The sequence below is a fragment of the Lucilia sericata genome, unplaced genomic scaffold (assembly GCF_015586225.1).
Source record: "Lucilia sericata isolate MDLA Ls3-8-SP2 unplaced genomic scaffold, ASM1558622v1 Contig000524F_arrow, whole genome shotgun sequence".
NCBI lineage: Eukaryota > Metazoa > Arthropoda > Insecta > Diptera > Calliphoridae > Lucilia > Lucilia sericata.
The window spans coordinates 75911-98318 of NW_023994536.1; the positions used below are offsets into that span (position 1 = coordinate 75911).

Consider the following 22408-nt stretch of genomic DNA (forward strand, 5'->3'; position numbering starts at 1 on the left):
GTGTCCTTTTTTTGTAATATAAAATCCCGCACACATATTATTACAAAATATTTATATTGTATGTGCATGTATGAGAAATGAGTAAAAAGATATTTAAAACCTAAAAACTCTCACGAGATATAAAAAGAAGAGTCAATAACAAAAAAAAATAAAAGACGAAAGAAATTAACCCAAACAAGGAAGAGAAAATGTGGTAATAACAAACAAAGGAGATATTGGGAAAAGATGGAGGAAGTTATAAATGTTGACTATTTAGAGATTTTTCTAAAGATGGGACTTTAAGCGTTTAAATAGGTATGTATGAGAAAAGATTAGGATAATTAGGTAGGTCTTAAGCTATATTCTAGGTCACTTTGTTTAAGTCCTTTTTCTTGCGGTAAATAGACTGGTATTTAGCATTTTAAAGCTTTTTGTGTTTTTTTAACGCTAAATATTTCTAATGAACAGATAATATTTTGGAAAAACTTTCTTTTATTTAATTAGGTTCCAGAATCTGTGTACTTTTGTAGGTCTATATTTTTATTGTAATTGTAAACAAAACGGGTCGGGGGATCAGAACAGAAATATACTAACATTTACCTAATAGCAACACTAGCTTATAGGCTAGGTACAACCAAGCTACTCGGGATTAATAGTCGAAAGCGAATGACTAGAAATATGGGATAGAACCACAAAGATCTTATGGAGTGACCATAACGAGAGCGATGATAAGTATTCCAAGTGGACTGCTGGAGCAACTAAACAAGACTTCACAAACAGATTCACATGAATATAGTCTTTGCGGTGAAGACTGTGAAAATTGTTAGTTTCATTACCATTCACTGGAATTATTGGCGATAGGCGTGTCAATAGATGTGAAAATTGCTATAGTGACCATGTCGTGAAAAATCCATTCACAATCGTTGATTTTGTCCGCAACAGCTGTTCATTGTTAACAAAATTTCATCAAAAAATTTCACTACAGGGGAAACTTTTTCACATCAAAAAAGTTAGTGAATGGAAATGGTGAAAAGGGAACATTTCATTTCAGGTGAAATTTTGATTGGCGATATTTATATATTTTGGCATCGATGTTTTTTCCAAGGAACTACGTTTAGGACACAAAAGTTTCTAATATCGAACGATTTTCATTTAAAGGAACAAAAGGCACAAAAGGTCTGAAATTTCTTTGCATCAGATCTAGCATACATCCTCCTCTCAATCGCCCCTATTCTACATTTCAATTCGAATCGAATAATACATTTTCTAAAATTTTAGCGTTTAAAAAACATCCAACTAAATTGACAACCCTGTTTAGGGACGAGAGGAAACCAAAATAAAGGAAAGAAATTATTTAAAATAATTTAAAAGAATCGTAAACACAAGCAAATACACACTCACACAAACAGAAACCTACAATTGCACACAATTTTGTACCAAAAAAAATGTAAATGAGGTACAAACTAAAAAGAGAGAGTGTACGTACGATACCCATAATTACAAAAAGAGAGTAGGTATGAGTTATAATAAAAGAGAGAGACGAAAAAAAAAATATTGAAATTATATTTAAAAAAGGAGATGAGTAAAGAATAAATATAAAGAAATGAGATGAGTTATAAAAGTAAAAAAACTGTTTACAATAAATAAAAAAAAAAACATAATAAATGAAAATTAAACAGACTGACAGGAAGAAAAAGTACAAAGAAAATGAGGACATAAATTATTAATAAAAACTAAAGCCCAATGATTGATTTTGAGTTAAAAATATTACAAGAATTTTTAAGAAAAATTATCATTGATAATTTTTTTTTTAATTTTTTTTTTCACGAGGGGTAATATAATTTTACCTCAAAATAAATAGTGCCATTAATGTGAGAAGTTGGTTGAGGTGAGGATGATGGCGGCATTGGTATGGCTTGTTGTTGCTGTAATAATAATGGTGGTGGTGGTGGTGGTGGCGGTTGAGCTGGTGGTGGTGGCGTTGTTGCTGTCACCACCGCCACAGAATGTTGACTGTTTGTTGTTGTTGCTACTGATGCTGCTGCTGTAGTTGTCGAAGATGTTGTTGATTTATTTAAATGCTCACAAAAAGCAGTAAAACTGCTAAAATCCATAGGTTTAATAACTTCCATTTTGTTTTAGTTGTAGAAGAAGAAGCAGAATAATGAAAATCAAACATACAAACGCACACACACAATTTTAATTTCAATTTTATTTAATTATTTGCTCTTTCTTTTAAATTTTTTTTGTTTTACTTTAAGCATTCAACACATTTGTTTGTTATTTTGTTTTTTGATTTAATTGAAAATTAATTTAATTTCTTGTTAGTGGTTGTTGTTGTTGTTATTAATATGTATAAGCAATTTATATTATTTATAATTATATTTATTTCATCATCACAGGTGCTAATTTCAATTTATTTATAACATTTTTTTATTATTTTTATTAATTTTGCATATTTATTATTAATATTATTTGCATATGTATTTGTTTACATAAATGAATAATTAATTAATTATTAACTGCAAAGACTTTGTTTAATTATTTTAATTTGCTTTAGACTAGAATATAATTTTCTTTTTTTTTAATTTTTTTTGCTGCTTCTTGCTCTTTTCTTCTAATTCCTTTTGAAATTCAAATTTTTTCTGTGGCCGTTGTTGTTAAAAAATTCCTCTTTCCTTTATGCCGTGTTTTTTCTTCTTATTTTTGTTGTTGTTACCACTTTAGTACACTCTGCACTCACTACTAAACACAACTACTACTACTGGTTCTACTACTTTTTTTGTAGGTTTTCGTTTGGTTAAGAGCAAAATTATAATAAAAGGTATAATTCTTCTTCTTTAAGTTTTATTATAATTCTATATTTCTTGGTTTCGATTTTGTTTTTTTTTTTAATTTAATGATTATTATTTTTCTTATGTAGTGGTGGTATTGGTGCCGCTTATTGTTGTTGTCATCGTCGTTTGTTTTAATGAATTGAAATTTTTCACAACTTTACAGCGCGGCGCTCAAACAAATAATGAGCACAACGCGCTAAATACAAGAGAGATAAACGTCGTTTTTGTTTGTTTGTGCCTTGCTTGCTTGCTCGCTGCTAGCTTGCCTTGCATAGCTTACACAAGAGACAAACAAACAAACCCACAGCAGTAGAATAAGAAACAGAAGAAGAAGCAGCAGCACAGCACAGGCACCATGTGTTGTTGTGCGACAAGCCAGCGTAGAATATTTCTTTTATTATTTTTTTGTTTTGTTTTTGTATGTCTTTTTATTTATTTCATTTTCATATTTGTTATTGTTTTTGTAGTTGGCTTCTAAGAGGAGCATACAAGTAAGCTAACCAACCAGCCAGCCATCATCAGCTTGCTTTGATAGAGTAAAGTACATTTATCCACCAACCAGCCAAATAATATAACCAACCATCATCATCATCACCAAAAAGTACTCGTTCATATAAGAAAACAGGCAGCCTTTTTGCCTGTATGACAGTGCCAGGCTCGCAGTACCAATAGAGTAGAGAATATAATAGTTGTAAAAAAAGAAAAATACTTAAATGTAGGAACACGGACACATTGTGTTTGTGTGTATATTTTACAATTACAATGGGAAGTATAACCCATTAGCAAAAATTATTTAAGTTTATACAATGAGTTTAGCACTTCATTTAACATAATAATGTAAAGATCACAATATGGTCTTGGTGTTGCCGGCAGTCTTTTCCGTCTTAAATGTTATTCTGACACATACGAGAAGAGAAGAAGAGTTTATCACTTCTAAAAGGTTCATCCCTATCGCCAATAGAAGTGAAATGTTTATTCCTTGCACTTTTTATTCCCCTCCAAAGGAAATTGCTATTGTAAGCATGACGTGAAAATTCATTCACAATGGTTGATTTTGTTCGCAACAGCTGTTCATTGTTTACAAAATTTCAAATAATAGACTGGACTATAGACTAGACTATAAACTAGACCATAGTCTAAATTATAGACTAGACTATAGACTAAACTCTAGAATAGAATATAAATTAGATTATAAACTAGACCATAGTCTAAACTATAGACTAGACTATAAACTAGACTAAAGACTAAACCATAGACTGAACTATGGACTATGTTATATACTATACTATAGACTAAACTATATACTAGACTGTAGACTAGTCTATAGACTAGACTATTGACCAGACTATAGACTAGACTATTCGCCCTTAACGGCAATAACATGAACAATTTGTGTTCCCATGGCATATTAATTTCTCTGGAAGTAAATATTGCTATCGTGAAATTCCCTTTAACTTTTCATTCACAATAGATGATTTCGTTCTTAACAGCTGTTTCTTGTTTACAAAATTCCATAAAAAAATTTTTCACGTCAATAAAAATGGATAGTAAGTGAGAAGCTATTTTATGTGGTTCCAAAAATGTGACTTTATCCGCTTTTATATTATAAATTTTTTTCAGATAAATTTCTGGCATCATTAGTGACGTGTTATACTTCCCATTTTATTTTAGTGTAATTGCTGTTCAATGTTTACTTAAATACAATATCGAGTAATATAGGAAAATACTCGAAAAAAAAACAACAACAACAACAACGTCAATAACCAAACTAAGAAATATTCTTATACATACTTCGATTTTGCTTAAAAATTTACCACTGTTTGCTTACGTTGTTGTTATTGTCGTCATGATTATTACACGACAATGTTGTTATGAATCAGGGATGGGAAATGACATTTTAAAATTGTATCAAATAACATGAAAAATTTACATAAATCTCATATTTATTCGAAATTTAGCAATTAAAATAAAAAAATACGTTTAGCCAACCATAACATCCTCAGAAGATGTTCCCCAGATCTAGTCAGATTTTCAGGAAAACTGACGTCAGATTATTACTATTTCATTTATAAATGGATATAAATTGTACCTCAATAAACATTAATGTATCATGGTACTTTAAAGGACCAGAAAAAGTACCATCTTGACAACTTTTCCATCCCTGTTATCGCTGTTATTTTGAGACACAGAGAGTCATATCATGGTACTTTAAGGACCAGAAAAAGTACCATCTTGAAAACTTTTCCATCTCTGTTATCGCTGTTATTTTGAGACACAGAGAGTCAAATTTGTGTATTTATTTAGATTCAATACAGTTTTGTTACCGATTTTTCTTATTTTCAATAAAAGATTTTTTCTACAAATGAGCTTGTCTCTACAACAACATAAAATATAACTTTTCAGTTGTTTTTGTTGCAAATACATACATATATTAGCCCCACAGAAAAGAACGAAAAAGTAACCTAAACTAAACTATAAATTTATAAACAGCCTGTTCTTTTTGTTGTTGGTAAGGATAAAGAAAGAAAAAATGAATTTTACAGCAAGTATTTGTCAGTCAGTCTTTCTCATACACAAAAAAGGAGAAGATGAGAAGGAGGTAGGTAGCTACAATAAGAACAAGACAAAACTAACTAAATTGTAAAGCCAGTGATATATGAATGATATTTAACCCAACAAACATTTCGGTTTGAAGACAACATCAGAAAATGAATGAAAGGTTCGTAGCAAATATATTGCAATATCAGATGTTTTAAACATCTCTCGTTGGCGAGAAGTTCCTTACATATATTTTTTTATTGAAAACTGTTATAACAGGTTCAGCATACATACTTTGTGAACTTTTCATTCTCTACGTCTACAAGGACTCAGAATATATAAATAACCAGCATTTCCACTAACGTATATCTAATATAATCTTTGTTATACAGAACGAGGACTTTCGTAAAATTTTTAGTCCTCAAGTAATACGAAGGGTTTGTTACTTTAGTTAATTTTAAAGGAGGATCAATTTCCAAGAAATACACCTAATCCTTCATAGAGGCCGTTGTGCATTTCTTTGCCAGTATGCCTGTTTGGAACCGAACCCGGAACCACCGGTCTTAGACTAGAACACTAACCACTAACCCACAGGAAGCAATCCTCATTTCGATTCGATTTGTGCATTGCCATGTATTAACTCCTTTGGGCTAACTTTCTGACTGTCTCTATGTAATTTATAAAGTGGCGATTGACTTTTCTTTAGGAGAAGCTCACTTAGGTAGTCGGATAGCTATTAGTGGTAGGTCAGTCCCGAAATACAGTCCCGAAAAGGGGTATAAGACAAAAATGTAGATGCATTACAAAAGGAATGACATCTTTCCCGAATTTTCTGAATGTTGGGTTTTTAATGTAGTTGTTGTTGTTGTTATGTGTCTCATTTAGTTGAGTTTTCCCATCATACCCCCAGAAGTTCGACAAAGATTTAATGCATTTGAAAATGACAGTCGTTTCCACTAATGTCTAACCACCTGTAATTCGTTTTTCGTCACGAATGTACTCTGTAAATGAGATTGAAAGACAGTCGTCACTTTAGTGTACCTTTTGTAATCGGGAGCGGAGACAATCGATACTTTACAGTACCTAAAATTGAAGTGAAAAGGTTCATTACCATCTATTCTTGAATGTAGTGACGATTTACTTACTCCCAGGATAAGCACATGTTAAAGTAGCTAATCATCTGGGTAGCAGTATGGCTAGGGTTAACAATAAGTTAGTTTAAGTAGCTAGTTTAGGAATGTGCCAGCGAACTGCTGGGTTATTATTGCTATTGGTTTGACAGTATTCGTGTCAGCAAAAGGATATTTTATAGCACAATGTCTGAATAAAGAGAACAAAATATGAATATCATTGCTTTGTTGCTCTCTAACATTGTGAAACTAATAACAATTCGTATTTAATGGTTTAGTTTGGTACTCTCTCCTAATTTAATGAATAAATGTTGTACAAAGAAAGGTTTTGAATTAAGACTACTTATACTGAATAATCTTCTAAAGGTATTAACGGATTTTTTCTTCTCTCTTTATTTTTCTAAGGAGATCAATTGCTTAGTTTATAGTAAAAGAAAAAAGTGTTGATGGAACTAATTAGCTGAGTTGTACTGTATATAAAAAGACATATAAAAAATCTATAAAAAACCCATTTAAAATTAAGGAAATTGTTAAGGAAGTATATAATCACATTTCTCTTCCCCCAAACGCTTTTGGTGGGATTTCATGATTGACACTAGTTGAAAATGTAATCTTGATTTTTGCAAAAAAAAAATAAAGCTGAGGTTTTATGATTATTAAAATTAAACTATTTTTTAATTAAAAATGTTTTTTATATTATATATTATCAAAAAAATCATTTTTTTCCCTTACGGCTTGATTTGACAAGTGTAAATAAATAAAAAAAAAACACACACTGTTTACTCAACATACATATGTATATAAATGTGTATGTGTGCCGAAGTGTGCTAGTGTGTATGTGAGAGTTGATTATAGTACAAATGGCGACAACTTTAGGATTTGTTTAAGCAATATAAATAATTATAATAGTTTTATAATTTATATAAAATGTAAGAAACTATAAAATTCTTACAGATGGGAGAAAATAAACAAATTTAAAGTGAGAGAGAGAGTGTGAGAGCGTGTGTCTAAAACGTGTGATAGTTAGAAGAGGGGTGGCAGTAATAATGTATGTAAATGAATAAAAAAAATATGTTTAATTAATATAAGAGAGTAAGAGAAAATTGTCAATTTGTAATATGTAGTTAAAAGAAGAAAGAAAATGGTGGTTGCTAGTATGTTCATGTGTTTATTTTAAGTTTTTTGCTTTGATTTTGTTCCACTGTTGTTGTTGTGTTTATGATAATTTATTTTTAATTAAAGAAAGTTATTGAAAGATTAAAATATCTAGGTAAAGGTTGATGTGACGCTAACAGTTTTTTTCATCAGATACCAAAGTATACTTTTCTAAAGGATTGAAGACCTGAACTGATTCCGAATGCACACATTAAGAATTAGAGATAAGAGATATTGTGTCATAAAGTTTGATAAAACCTTGTCCTTATTTGAGACATTATAACAGCGCGAAGACACTCGATTTCTTTAACTAAAACTGCAGCCTTTGTAGAAAGTGTATCAAAAAAAAAGGATGAAACCAGTAAGTAAGATTCATATTAAGAAAAAACATTCCATAAATAGTGCTAATTACATGACCACCACTGTAGTGATTTTAGTTTTTAGCTACATCTACATTTTATTACCAGACTTGATTCAACCATACATTATTCAAATACACTTACAAATATGTAAGAATTTAGCCATAATCAAGACTCCCAAAATCCATATTTATGCATATGGTTTATACATATGAAGCTAGTATTTTATAGCTTCTCTATATTAAACTTTTTACAACAAACTGATGGTGCTTTTACTATTACTGCTGTCGTTGTTCAACCATTTAGTCAAATAGACGACCCAAGAACTCTAGCAAACCTCCCATGTTGTTGTGAGGTTATGAATTTTTAAAGTTACCAGATAGTTTTTTAAGGAAATACCTGTTTTCCTCACTTTTATAACGTGTCAATTTAAAAAATCATCAAAATGCCAAATAGATTCTAAGAATTTGTAATGAACAAATATATTAGCCCAGAGTCACAAATTCACCCCTATCGCCAATCATCATTTCACGTGAAATATGTTCCCTTTTCACTTTTTTCGTTCACTAACTTTTTTCGTGAAAAAATTCCCCTGTCAACTATTGTTAATAAATTGTTCACAACAAGTTCACGATAGCAATTTTCCCTTCGAAGGGAATGAAAATTTCAAGGAAACAAAAATCTCACTTATATTGGCGATAGGGGTGATTGTGGTTGAACTGTTCTATTACAAAATATCTTTTTGCTGTCATAAATTCTAGACACAATTCCCTTCTTATTCGTCATATCTTTCCCACCTTCTGGCCACTCTACGTTTGCCTACAAAGCCTACAACAAACAAACCAACATTTTCGAAATTATCCCAGTCAAGTGAGTAATTCCCATAAAAGTAAAATGTATATGTTGCTGCTGCTGCTGCTTTGGCTCTAAAGTCGATTTATTATTTTCTTTATTATTAAAAAGTGCTCATTTTGTTTAGGTTTCAAAAGAATTTCTTCTTGGTTTTATCGCGCCGCTTATATACAAATGCGAAATTAGGTTTGTGTTCTCGTCGTATTGTAATCTATTCGTATTCTTTTACTTTACGGTTTTAATATATCGTTGGGTATTCTTTTTGTAACATCCACCCTTTTTTTCAACATGCCGTTTGAAGTCAAGTTTGGACATTTTTCACTACCGCATGGCTAAACCTATGTGATGGAGGAGGGAAGGTAACCGCTGTAATATAAATAAATAAAACTAAGAATCAAAAAATATTTTTCGATTTATATTGACTAACACAAATCGGTGCCTCCAATAGGATTTTCATTAGATAGAGCCCCAGCGAGAGCCCAAAATTATATCCGGGAAATTGATTTGATATTGACGCTGACTTGAGATCGAGGAACTTTTAGGGAAATTGAGGAAATTTCTAAGTAGGAAATATGCTTTATTCTAATCAACATTTTTGGGAAGAAAGCTGCAATATTCTAGATAAAATTGCTCTATTGTAGACAACTTTCCACAGGAAGAAGTTGCTCTTATTTAGACAACTTTCTTTGGAAGAAGGATGAACTTTTCTAGACAACTTTCCTTGGTGAAAAGTTGCCCTATTCTAGACAACATTCCACGCTAGAAAGTTGCTCTTTTCTAGACAAGTTTTCTCAGAGAAAAGTTGCTCTATTCCAGACAAATTTTCTCGAAAGAAAGTAACTCTCTTCTAGACAAATTTCCTCGAAGGAAAATTGCTCTATTCTAGAGAGAGTTGTTCTCATTTATAAAAGCAAAACTTGAATTTCTCCTTTAGGGAAATTTACTTGATATCGACATTGGTTTGACATCTTAATGACTGAAACATATCAGCAGATATTGGAGCTGTGGCTGCACAAGTCTACACTAAGTGACGTCTGAGGAAATGGTCATAATAAGAACCATCCTTTGCCCTAATATTCTTGAGACATTAGGCTATTGCTGACGAGCTGCGGCATCTATAACTTTAGGTCAAAACCTAATGAAATTCGAGGCTGAAATCTAAAAAAGTGCGTTAAGGTATACCTCCCTTACATTTAAGCATAACTATATGACTGCCTGTTGTCTCTGCTATTACCCTGCCAGCCACCTAGCGAGGCAAACAAGTGTTGATATGTACAAGTACTAGTATGAGCTTTAATTTTTTTCTTCTTTATTATATCCAGGGTCAAACTACTACACTTGACGTTTGTTTGTTGATATTCTTCTTTAGATTATTAGTCGTATTATAATTCTTAAACTTATTGTTCTTCTTTTCGTTGTAGTTGTTGTTTTGTTCAATACATATAAGGACGTATGTAAGTCTTTAAATTCTTAATACACAGTTCAAGAGAGTAGATAGGTATGTTTTCTTATACTAAAAACAAATGTCAAAGAAGGGGGGAAAATAAAATAAAACGTCATCTCAGCTCATGCTTTCTTTTCTTTTTTTGTATTTTTCTCTCTCTCTCTCTCTCTCACACGTTATGCTTTTGTCTTAAAACAAATTTAGGTTTAAACATCTGTATGATTATGTATAAACGCTTGTTTGTCGCCTGCCATCCGCACATCCAACCATTTAAGTATATGTATGTACATCAGCCAGCCTAGGCAGGCATATCCACAATCAATGCAATATTTGTACACACATACGAATGTATGACTTTAGACCAAATAACAGAAAAAGGTAAAACATTTTTTTGGTTGAAATTTTTTTCGTAAGCCTTTGTGTGCGTGTGTATGTATCAATAAAATATGTACGTGAATTTTTCTCTTATCCATTTTTACAATAATATTTTATAACCACCGTACCGTAGAGTAGCATAGAATGAGCAGGGCTTCAATATATTCAAGTGTACACACATGTGTCAAATAATTATAATGGCAGGGTTGATAAAAATTAGTCAAATTTGGTACTTTTTTGTGAGCCTTTTTGATACACTATTGCAAAATGAAGGTAGTATTACTCTAGACAACTTTCAAACAACATTTCTAGGCGAGTTGACCAATTCTGGACAACGTTCCTTGGAGAAAAGTTGATCTATTCTCCAAGGAAAGTTGATCTATTCTAGACAACTTTCCTCGGAGGAAATTTGATCTATTCTAGACAACTTTCCTCGGAGGAAAGTTGATCTATTCTAGACCACTTTCTTCGGAGGAAAGTTGTTCTATTCTAGACCACTTTCCCCGGAGGAAAGTTAATCTATTCGAAACAACTTTCCTCGGAGAAAAGTTAATATATTCTAGACAACTTTCCTAGGAGAAATGTTGATCTATTCCTGATAACTTTCCTCAGAGGAGAGATGATCTATTCTAGACAACTTTCTTTGGAGGAAAGTTAATCTATTCTAGACAACATTCCTCGGAGGAAAGTTGATCCATTCTATACAACTTTCACCGGTGGAAAGTTGATCTATTCTAGACAACTTTATTCGAAGGAAAGTTATATTCTAGACAACTTTGCTCGGAGGAAAGATGATCTATTACCGACAGCTTTCTTCAGAGGATAATTGTTCTATTCTTGGATAGTTCAACTTTCTTGAAGAAAGTTGCTCTCTTCCAGACAAATTTTCTTGCTATAATTTAACAACTTCTTTCGGACTAAAGTTTCTCTGTTCTAGAAGTTTTCTCTTTTCAAGTCAAATTCCCTCGGAGGAAAGACCCTCTATTCTAGACAACATTTCTCGGTGGAAAGTCGATCTATTCTAGACATTTTTCCTCGATGGAAAGTCCCTCTCTTCTAGAAATCTTTCCTCGAAGAAAAGTTTCTCTATTCGCGGAGAAAACCAGATGGCCCTCTTCTGATATTAAATCCAATTCCTAATTAAAATATCGAAATAAAAGATCATGAAATGTACATAATTATAAGGAAACGAAAAAAGTAGTTTCAAAAAAGTACTTTTTTACTAAAGCTCTTTCAATTTTGCATTCCTGTTATAAAGTTAGATGAATTGAATTTGTTTCTTTTGTTGTTTGTTTCCAGTTTTTCGTATGTATATGGAATCTTTGAATTATATGCTGATTTGTTAGTTAGTCGATGCCATCATTACTCGCCCCAACGTCTGTCTCATCATCGCCATCCGCATATTTTATGGAAATGTGTATGAAAGCTTGCCACAGTGTTCGAATGTACATCAGTTACAAAAAAAATGAAGGAAATTACTAATATTTTTTTCAGTATTCTGTTGTAATTACATTTATGATGAGAATGGTAATGTTTTTACTCTTATTTTGTGCATTATTAATTTTTGTTTAGTTATAGATTTTTTTAAGCAGACATTGAGCATTTTGTGGGTACTTTTTTTGGTAACATAATTTCGAGGTTATATTTGAGTATATGATTGTAAAATGTTGAAAACTAATTAAGAGTCTCTTTTTAGAAACAAAATGAGAACTTATATGAGAGTAAAACTTGTCATGTTTGTGATAATTCTGGAACAATAGACTTTGGAATAAACCAGCTATATCTAAAAAACGATCATTGTTGGACGGACAGCATGGTGTCTAAGATTTTGTTATACGTTTTAGGCAAATCTTGATTTATGAACTTTTCAAATCAAAAGGACTCTTTGTCAATCAATCAATGACCTTGTATTTTATTTCAAAATCGACCTCAAATCATCTAAAAATAGTTTTTTTTTCAAAACACTTTTAAAGGGAAATTCTTAATGACATTTCAAATGAATTGTTAGTTGTGGTTTTTCTAGGGTTAAAAATTACCATCTAATGCGCATTAAATGTCTCAAACATATTTGTATTGCATAAAGTAATAAAGCAAAATTAAAAAAAAATAGAAATAATTTATGCTGGGAAAATGTGTTGGTTAGTTACTCTTAATATTTATTGTAGTAGTTTTAACTATGAAAAATTCTTTGTCCTTTTTTGTCTACCTGTCTGACATTTGATTTGTTTTTTTTTTTTTTTTTTTTTTTTTCTTATTCAGTTTTCATTTTATTTGGTATTCCATCAATATGCTGTCATTTTTAATTTGTCCAATATTTTTTCTTTTTTTCTTTTGATGTTAAAACAAATACAGTCTGTTGTGTATTTGCTGGAGTTAAATGTGACGTGTAAAAATTACTTATAAAGAATTTTTCTTTTCGTAATGATTTTGGCTACCTGGGCATGTGTAATTATTGTTTTAAAGTGTTATAATTGTTTGTTGTTGATTTAGGAGAGTGTTAGAATGTTATACTTTGGTTAGAATGTTTAGATTTATTTTAAAATATTGGAAATCTTAAATTAAAACGGAGAATGATTAACCGAGAGAGAGAGAGGGAGAGATAAGGATAAAATAAAAAACACCGTAATATCGTAACTTTAAAATAGCTTTTATTCAAAATTTATATATATTCATATATTCCATATCGTCGCGATCAAAGTAAGTAAGTTATGTCCAAAACATAATTCCATGCTAGAGAAGTGATAATGAACGATCTTTCGAATTATTTAACATTTTAGAAAGCCAATAAAATTGTTTAGAGTTTCATTAATAACCTCCACCTTGAAGCTATCTACTTGGCAAGCTTCTCAAATATTTAAAAATGAAATGAACTTAAAGTGAACCAATGAGTTGGTTAAGATGTCATAGGATCGTTTATCTCATAATCATACAAAAGTTTTCATAATCATTTCATAAGAAATATATCACTCTGATTCTGATCAAATTACGTTGACTTTTGCTGACTGTCATATTCCGATCACTTTTTGACGTTTATGATCTGGCAAATCAAAATATCTAAATTTACAGTTCGGTCGGACAGTCCTGAACTACCTATTTTAACATACCACTTAAGGTAACCCTTAGCCACCGACAGTACGTGTGACTAGCTATTTTAACATGTGCTTGTCCTACGAGGAAATTATTCGTCACCCCATAGATTACAAAGAGACAGACAAAAAGCTTATGTTTGTTTTTGAAGTGTTCCCTCTCTCGCTTACAAAGGGGACACTAAAGGGAATTATCTTCATTCACCCTCGTTTACAAAAAGTACATCCGTGACGAAAGACGAATTAGAGCTAACCGGGTGGTTAGACGTTAGCGAAAATGCCGAACTGCTGGGTAATTTAGTAAAATCGGGCATTGACTAACCCGATCTATTATTGCAAATATGTATGTAATAATAAACAAAAACAAGTTAGAGTGCTATATTCGGCTATGCCGAATCTTAAATACCCTCCACCAGCAAGCTACTTTTTATTGAAACCCATCTAACTATCTAATTTTTAGATAAGTCGCCAAAATTTTTGTCGAACTAATTTTGATTAGGTCCAGAAAAATTTAGAATGATTTATCTATACACAGAACATACTTATGTCGAATTTTATCCGGATATAATAATTTAATAACGAATTAAGTGGTATTAAGTGATTTTCAACAGTTAACCTTATATGGAAGCTAAGACAACTTATGGGCCAGTCCGGAAAAAATTCCGTATAATGATTTATATACATACATACCAAATATGTCAAAAAAAGATCAAGTATAATTTTACTCCAATAGGTGCGTGTAGGTGATTTTAGGAAGTGGACTTTATATAGGAGCTATGAGCATTTAAGGGCCTATCGGGAAAAATTTCGTAGAGTGATTTATGTAAAGACAAAATATATAAGTGTCGAATTTTCTCAAGATAACTTTATATGGGAACTATAACCAATTATGGGCCTATTCGGGAAAAATTTCGCAGAGTGAATTATATTTGGGCAAAACAAGTTTGTGTCGAATTTTATCAAGATGGCTTTATTTGATAATGAAATATGAGCTTTTAAGTGATTTTCGTAAGTGAGCCTTATATGGGAGTTATGACCAATAATGGACCGATCCGTAAAAAATTTTGTAAAATGATTTGTACGTACACAAAACATATTCAAGTCGAATTTTATCCCGATAGCTTTAGAATTCAATGAAATATATGCGTTTAAGTGATTTTCGAAAGTGGACCTTATATGGGAGCTATGACCAATAATGGACCGATCCGCAAAAAATTTGGTAGAATGATTTGTATGTACACAAAACATATCCAGCCCGAATTTTATCACAATAGCTTTATTCATCAATGAAATATGTGCGTTTAGGTGATTTTCGGAAGTGGACCTTATATGGGAGCTATGACCAATTGTGGACCGACTGAGATCTACGTTGGTAGTATGATTTCTGTTCATATTATATTTGTATGTGCAAAATTTGGTGTTGATACCGATATATCTAATTGTGTTATTAACGATAAACTAATTTCCGGGAATATATACCTTTGTATGGGGGCTATGCGAAGTATTGGATCGATTATAAAGATTTTGAACATAATTTATCACTGCCCTAAAAAAATAAAGTGTGACAAAATTCATCGCAATATCTTTGTTAGTTTCTGAGAAAACTTCAAAAGAATTAGGAAAAAAACGTAATTTTTTTCGAGGTAGTCTGAAATTTTTACTCATAACATTTTACATTGTGAACCGATTTTGCTGATTTTCAATACCAAACTGCTTAGGATAACAATAAATATTTTGGGTGAATTTGGTTGATTTCCTTTACTTAGTTTTAACGTGAGCGTGTTTTACACAGATAGACAGACGGACATAGCTAAATCGACTCAGAATTTCATAAGGACCCAGAATATATATACTTTGTTGGGTCTTAGATGAATATTTCTTGGTGTTACACACGGAACGACAAACTTATATATACCCTCTATCACCACTGATGGTGGTGGAGGGTATAATAAAAGTGCTCCATTTGGTGCAGATCTTATTTCCTTTAAAAATTAAGCCGAAGCTATTATGGTCAAATGAGATCATTGTTGTACCATGATCAATACTTTTTTGTTGAAAATATGGATGACATTGATCCGGACGATATGTGGTGATAAAATTTCGTGATAACATTACTTACTACTAGGAGAAATGTCAATCTGCTTCCTAGATCGTGTGATTTGACACCAATTCTATGAAGTGACTTGTTTCTCCTGATGTACCAGCCTTGGAAGTCAAAATTGTCCGTGTATTTCGTGACATACGACTTGCAATGCTCGAAAAATTGTCCCAAAATTGGACGCTCAGTAAACGTTACATCAAGAACATGTAAATCGGCTTCCAAGATCGTATGATTTGACACATATTCTGTGGGTCCTATGAAGTCACTTGTTTATGCTGATAAACCAGCAAAACTTGATGCCTTAGAGGCTAAAATTGTTCGTGTTCTAAATTGGACATCCAGAATGCGTTACGTCAAGAACTGCTAAAGATTACATATGTATGTTTGAAATCATTTTCATGAAAAAATTATTTGATTCATTCCAAGTTCAGTCGATATTTCAAAAAAAAAAAATCATTATAACCTAAATGTCCCATTACCACCTCAGTTATGCCGAAATCAATATTGCTTTAGATGATGAATTTGAAACTTCCAACTACGAATTCGTAACGAAAGTCTTTCAAACAGGATCCAACAGAACATAAGAAGTTCATTACTGGGAGAAGGCTTCAACTGCTTGGTATCCTGGCATATCATTTTGCTTAGCAAATATAAAGTAATGGTACTCTATTACCTTGAAAACCTTCGTTTTCTACTTCTTTTCAAACTAAATTTGTGTCGTGTAAAATTATTAGTTCCTAAGCTGTGGATAGTTGAGATGATGCCTTTATTACGATATTTGTAATATTAATTTAGGATTAAGATCATCCAATGTCATTAAATATGTGACAAATATGTCCCACATGAAACACTTTAAAATAGTTACCAAATTAATAAAATGAAAATTAGAACAGAAATCATTATCCATTACGAAAACGAGATCTTTATCACGCAGACGAGACCTCAAATGACATTTTCGAATTAATAACCCATTCGCCTTTCAGCTCTGCTTCATTCGCCTTTCAGCTCTGCTTCATCAACAAACAATAAAAAGACTTTAAACTGCATATTAACCCCTTTTTTAAAAAAAGTGTTTAGAAATATTTTTTTTCCCAAACAACTAATCCAAAAAGTACAGTTTCTCATCACATGATGAAATCTATTTATAAATCGAAAAATTGGCCAAACATAATTGTCAACTTCCTAACACACATACATACATATACTATACAAATGTCGAACAAATAACAAAGAATATTGAAAACGAAAACAAGAAACTGCATTATAACAATATTTGTATTTATAATCTGAAAAAATCAGTGAATTGAAAAGAAAAACATACAAATAAATAAATGTTATAAAACCACCACCGCCAGCCAACTCTAAACAACGCCCACCCCCTCTATGCGAAAAACGCATTATTATTTAAACACAAATCACTCATTAATAACCTAAACTAAGAATCCTACTACTACCCTCAAAGGAGGCAGAAGGTTAACATTAAATACTAGAAAAAAGTGTCAACAATTTGCAAAAGATTTTGAAGGGAGTGAAGAGGAGAGAAAAAGAGAGCGAGTAAAAAAAGATTCTAACTGAATTTCAAAGTTAAAAACAATTTGTTTGGTTAATGTTGTTTAAACAGGTTTAAAATTTTTGGAATTTATGAAAAAGGTGTGATATTTCTTGTAAAAAAAGAAGTAAATTTTCCAAAAAAAAAAAAAAATATGTAAACAAGGAAGCAAGAGAGAGCACACTTTTGATGGTTAGTGACAATAAGAGTTTAAATTACAATAAGAAAAAATAGGGGTATTTATGTTGAAATCAAATGTTTTTTTTTCACGGCTTCTTTTTGTTGTTCCTATTTTACTCAATAGATTTTTTGTTTTTACTTTTATTTTATTATTATTACAGTATTATACATACAAGGAATATGTACAATTTGAAGTTTAAGTTACATATTTTGCACACAAAAAAAAAACAGCGAAAAATCGTATCTAAAATTTTTTCTTGGTATAATATTTTGGGGGTTGAAATGAATGAATAAATACCCATAAATTATAGCTGCTGTTTTTGTTGAGGATTTGTTGCTTTTATTTTATTTTTGTATTTCTTTCCTTTATTCATTTTTGAAAATCTTTTAACTGTCATTGTAAATGAGCAGGCGTTTTAGTGTGTTTTATTCATTTGCTGCCACCTTCTATCCCCCTTAAATTTTATTTAAAGTTTTTTTCCCTATTAGATTTGGGTTTTTGGTTTTATAGTTTTTAGCGGATTTTTTCCAATATTTTGACATTGTCTTTTAGTGTGAGAGTTGTGTTACAAAATACTCAAGAGTTAATAAGAGCAGGAGAATTTTTAAAAGGGGGAAAATAAGAGTGCTAGTGTATGGAACAGGGTTGGCAAATTGTACTTTTTTTTTTTTGCTACAATTTGATCTTTATAAGTACATACATCAAAGAGCTATTTGATACAAAACTAGTTAGTTCGTGTATTAGTCTTTGGACTGTTTAATAGACTAGTCTTTTTTCTAGTCTATAAACTAATCTATAGTCTAGTCTATAGACTAATCTATAGTCTAGGCTATAGACTAATCTATAGTCTAGGCTATAGACTAAGCTATAGTCTAGTCTATAGACTAATCAATAGTCTAGGCTATAGACTAATTTAAAGTCTAGTCTATAGACTAATCTATAGTATAGTCTATAGACTAATTTATATTCTAGTCTATAGACTAATCTATAGTCAAGGCTAAAGACTAAGCTATAGTCTAGGCTATAGACTAAGCTATAGTCTAGGCTATAGACTAAGCTATAGTCTAGGCTATAGACTAAGCTACAGTCTAGGTTATAGACTAAGCTATAGCCTAGGCTATAGACTAATCTATAGTCTAGGCTATAGACTAAGCTATAGTCTAGTCTATAGACTAATCAATAGTCTAGGCTATAGACTAATTTAAAGTCTAGTCTATAGACTAATCTATAGTATAGTCTATAGACTAATTTATAGTCTAGTCTATAGACTAATCTATAGTCAAGGCTATAGACTAAGCTATAGTCTAGGCTATAGACTAAGCTATAGTCTAGGCTATAGACTAAGCTATAGTCTAGGCTATAGACTAAGCTATAGTCTAGGCTATAGACTAAGCTATAGTCTAGGCTATAGACTAAGCTATAGTCTAGGCTATAGACTAAGCTATAGTCTAGGCTATAGACTAAGCTATAGTCTAGGCTATAGACTAAGCTATAGTCTAGGCTATAGACTAAGCTATAGTCTAGGCTATAGACTAAGCTATAGTCTAGGCTATAGACTAAGCTAAAGTCTAGGTTATAGACTAAGCTATAGCCTAGGCTATAGACTAATCTATAGTCTAGGCTATAGACTAAGCTATAGTCTAGTCTATAGACTAATCAATAGTCTAGGCTATAGACTAATTTAAAGTCTAGTCTATAGACTAATCTATAGTATAGTCTATAAACTAATTTATAGTCTAGTCTATAGACTAATCAATAGTCTAGGCTATAGACTAATCAATAGTCTAGTCTATAAACTAATCTATAGTCTAGTCTATATACTAATCTATAGTCTAGTCTATAGACTAAGCTATAGTCTAGGATATAGACTAAGCTATAGCCTAGGCTATAGACTAATCTATAGTCTAGGCTATAGACTAAGCTATAGTCTAGTCTATAGACTAATCAATAGTCTAGGCTATAGACTAATTTAAAGTCTAGTCTATAGACTAATCTATATTATAGTCTACAGACTAATTTATAGTCTAGTCTATAGACTAATCTATAGTCAAGGCTATAGACTAAGCTATAGTCTAGGCTATAGACTAAGCTATAGTCTAGGCTATAGACTAATCTATATTCTAGGCTATAGACTAAGCTATAGTCTAATCTATAGACTATGCTATAGTCTAACCTATAGACTAATCTATAGTCTAGTCTATAGACTAATCTATAGTCCAGTCTATAGAACAATCTATAGTCTAGTCTATAGTCTAGTCCATAGTCTAGTTTATAGTCTAATCTATAGTCTAGTCTATAGACTAATTTATAGTCTAGTCTATAGACTAATATATAGTCTAGTTTATAGACAAATCTATAGTCTAGTCTATAGGCTAATATATAGTCTAGTCTATAGACTATGCTATTGTCTAGTCTATAGACTATGCTATTGTCTAGTATATGGACTATGCTATTGTCTAGTCTATAGACTATGCTATTGTCTAGTCTATAGACTAATCTATTGTCTTGTCTTTAACAATTTGGACTCATTCTTTTGCTATAATGGTTACAACTTTTAAAAGTTTCCCCGCTTGTTATAATTCCAAAAAACTATAAATTTGTTGCAAAAGCAAATTACGATTATACGACGTTATCTTTATCTTTAAAGGATTCCAAAGTTTTATAAAATATATAAAAAACAACTTAAATTATTATTAATTTTTAAAAACAAGACAAAAAATCTGTAAAGAATCATGCTTTCTTTTAAATAACAAATATTAATGAAATCGGTAGAAAAAAAATCAAGTGGTAAATATGTATGATTGTGTAAAAATATGTTGTATGTGAGAAAATATTTCATGAAAATTGGTTGATTGGTTTAATCTTACAGCTAATAATGAGGATGATGAGTGAATTAAGTGAAAAAAAAAAACTTTAAATGATGAAGAACAAAAGAAGAAGTAAAAAAAATATAGTATTGTTTGGAACGAACATTTACATTATTCATACTAACCAAATACATGGCCAGTTTATTGATATCCAAATTAGCCAATTGACTAACGTCGGTCGTATTCAAAATGTTCAGCATTAAACTAATGTCGGCCGCTGTTGGCATGGGTGTAGAGGTAAGAGCAGCTACAGCAGCACTAGCTTGTTGTTGCTGTTGCTGCTGTTGTTGTTGCTGCTGCTGTTGTTGTTGCTGCTGCTGGTGTTGTAGTTGTTGCTGTTGTTGTTGCAGTTGCTGCTGCTGTTGTTGATGTTGCTGCTGCTGTTGTTGTTGCTGCTGCTGTTGCTGTAATTGTTGCTGTATAGAAGCATTTTGGGCAGCATTTTGTGCAGCAGCTGCAGCAGCCGCCGAAGTACTTGGTCCCGTTGATAGTGCACTATTTTGATTTTGTATCAATGATTGTAAACTACGACTACCAGGATCTTGATTCGATGTATTAGTAGTTGTAGCAATTCCTGTAGTATTTTGCATCTGCATTTGCATTGATTGCAATGTTGGGGTAGTTGGCACCGACAGCGGTGGTGTCGATGAGACCAAAGCTTGTAGCTGTCATTAAAAGTAGGGAAGTAGGAGGAGGGATTGTTTTTGTTTAAGATTTATATTTTTTTGCGTTTTTTAGAGTTATGGTTCCGTTTGACATGAGATTTAGCAATATTATGCATATGATGATTTTGGGGTAAGGAATTTGAGCAAATTGTGGAGTATGGGGGAGGGGGTTTTTATAAAATAAATTTTGTGTGTGAGTTTTTGCTTTGTAAAGTAAAAACATTGTTATCATTTTACTTGGTAATAATAGTAGCTGCAGTAGTAGTAAAGTAGTAAAATTTTTAATAAAAATTAGGTATAATTTTGTAATGTAAATAAATTCATCAAAAGGCCTTAATTTGGATCTCAATAAATGCCAATTTTGTTATTTTATAGTTTATCTTGCTGTGAACAATTCATTCACAATAGTTGATTTTGTATACAACAGCTGTTCATTGTTTACAAAATTCCATTAAAAAATTTCACAACAGGAAACATTTTTCACATCAAAAATCGAATGCTAACATATTTCACGTGAAGTATTGATTTGCGTTAGAGGTGAATATTTAATATTCGAACATATACTGAGAGTTTATACGTCATTCAATGTACGAAATTGAGTGACATATTGCCGATAATTTAACAGGTTAATAGGACATTAAAAACTGATCCTGCTATTGTATTCTCCAATCAATTGTCGAAAAGGTAAAGCTCGATTTTAGATAAAAAGTTTAGGCAATTGATTAAAGCGTCGCTTTCATTTTGAATACAAAGAAACCTAACTTTAGACGGAATTCTCTGCGATTGATCTAACAAATCATTCGGAAACGGAAAAACCTTTTGAGACTTAAATTATTCGAAGAATTACCTTCTTGGCTGTTCGTATTCCGGAATGATTCTCCAGAACAGAAAACATCGATCTTAGACAAAAAGTTCAATCGATTTGGATTCTAGAAGCACTAACAAAGATATCGCATAATCAACACAGAGAACGAATCATTTGCGAAAGGAAAACTTTGATCTTAGTTCAATCGATCTATTGTCGTGCCGCTTTCAATGTATTGTATTCCTGAATTATTTGCCGAAAGGAAAACTTTCTTTTCTATTTGCGACTCCTTTCGAAAATTATACCACGAATTCATGAAGAAGGAAAGTATGAAATAGTTGAGCACTTCTTCTATTACTATCTATCTCTAGTTAATCTTAGATTTTGCAGTGTTAAGAAACATTTATTGCATGACTCAAATTGTTTTGTGGATTCATGTATAAAGAGAAACAGAAAACATCGATCTTAGACAAAAAGTTCAATCG

The 22408-nt window shown here is 31.5% G+C and overlaps 1 protein-coding gene across 7 annotated transcripts in view; it reads right to left on the reverse strand.

The window, feature by feature from the left end:
- LOC119605828 (serine-rich adhesin for platelets) overlaps positions 1–22408 on the reverse strand; it is a 66122-nt gene that overhangs the window by 17330 nt on the left and 26384 nt on the right. For 4 of the 7 annotated variants that reach the window (XM_037959149.1, XM_037959146.1, XM_037959148.1 and 1 more), the window contains one exon: positions 20564–21118. The exons of 2 other annotated variants lie outside the window; for them this stretch is intronic. In XM_037959149.1, coding sequence (XP_037815077.1) covers positions 20564–21118 — 555 coding nt within the window. Of the gene's footprint in view, positions 1–1826; positions 2297–20563; positions 21119–22408 lie in introns of those variants that run through there. One more of the 7 variants, XM_037959151.1, reaches the window with a different exon arrangement.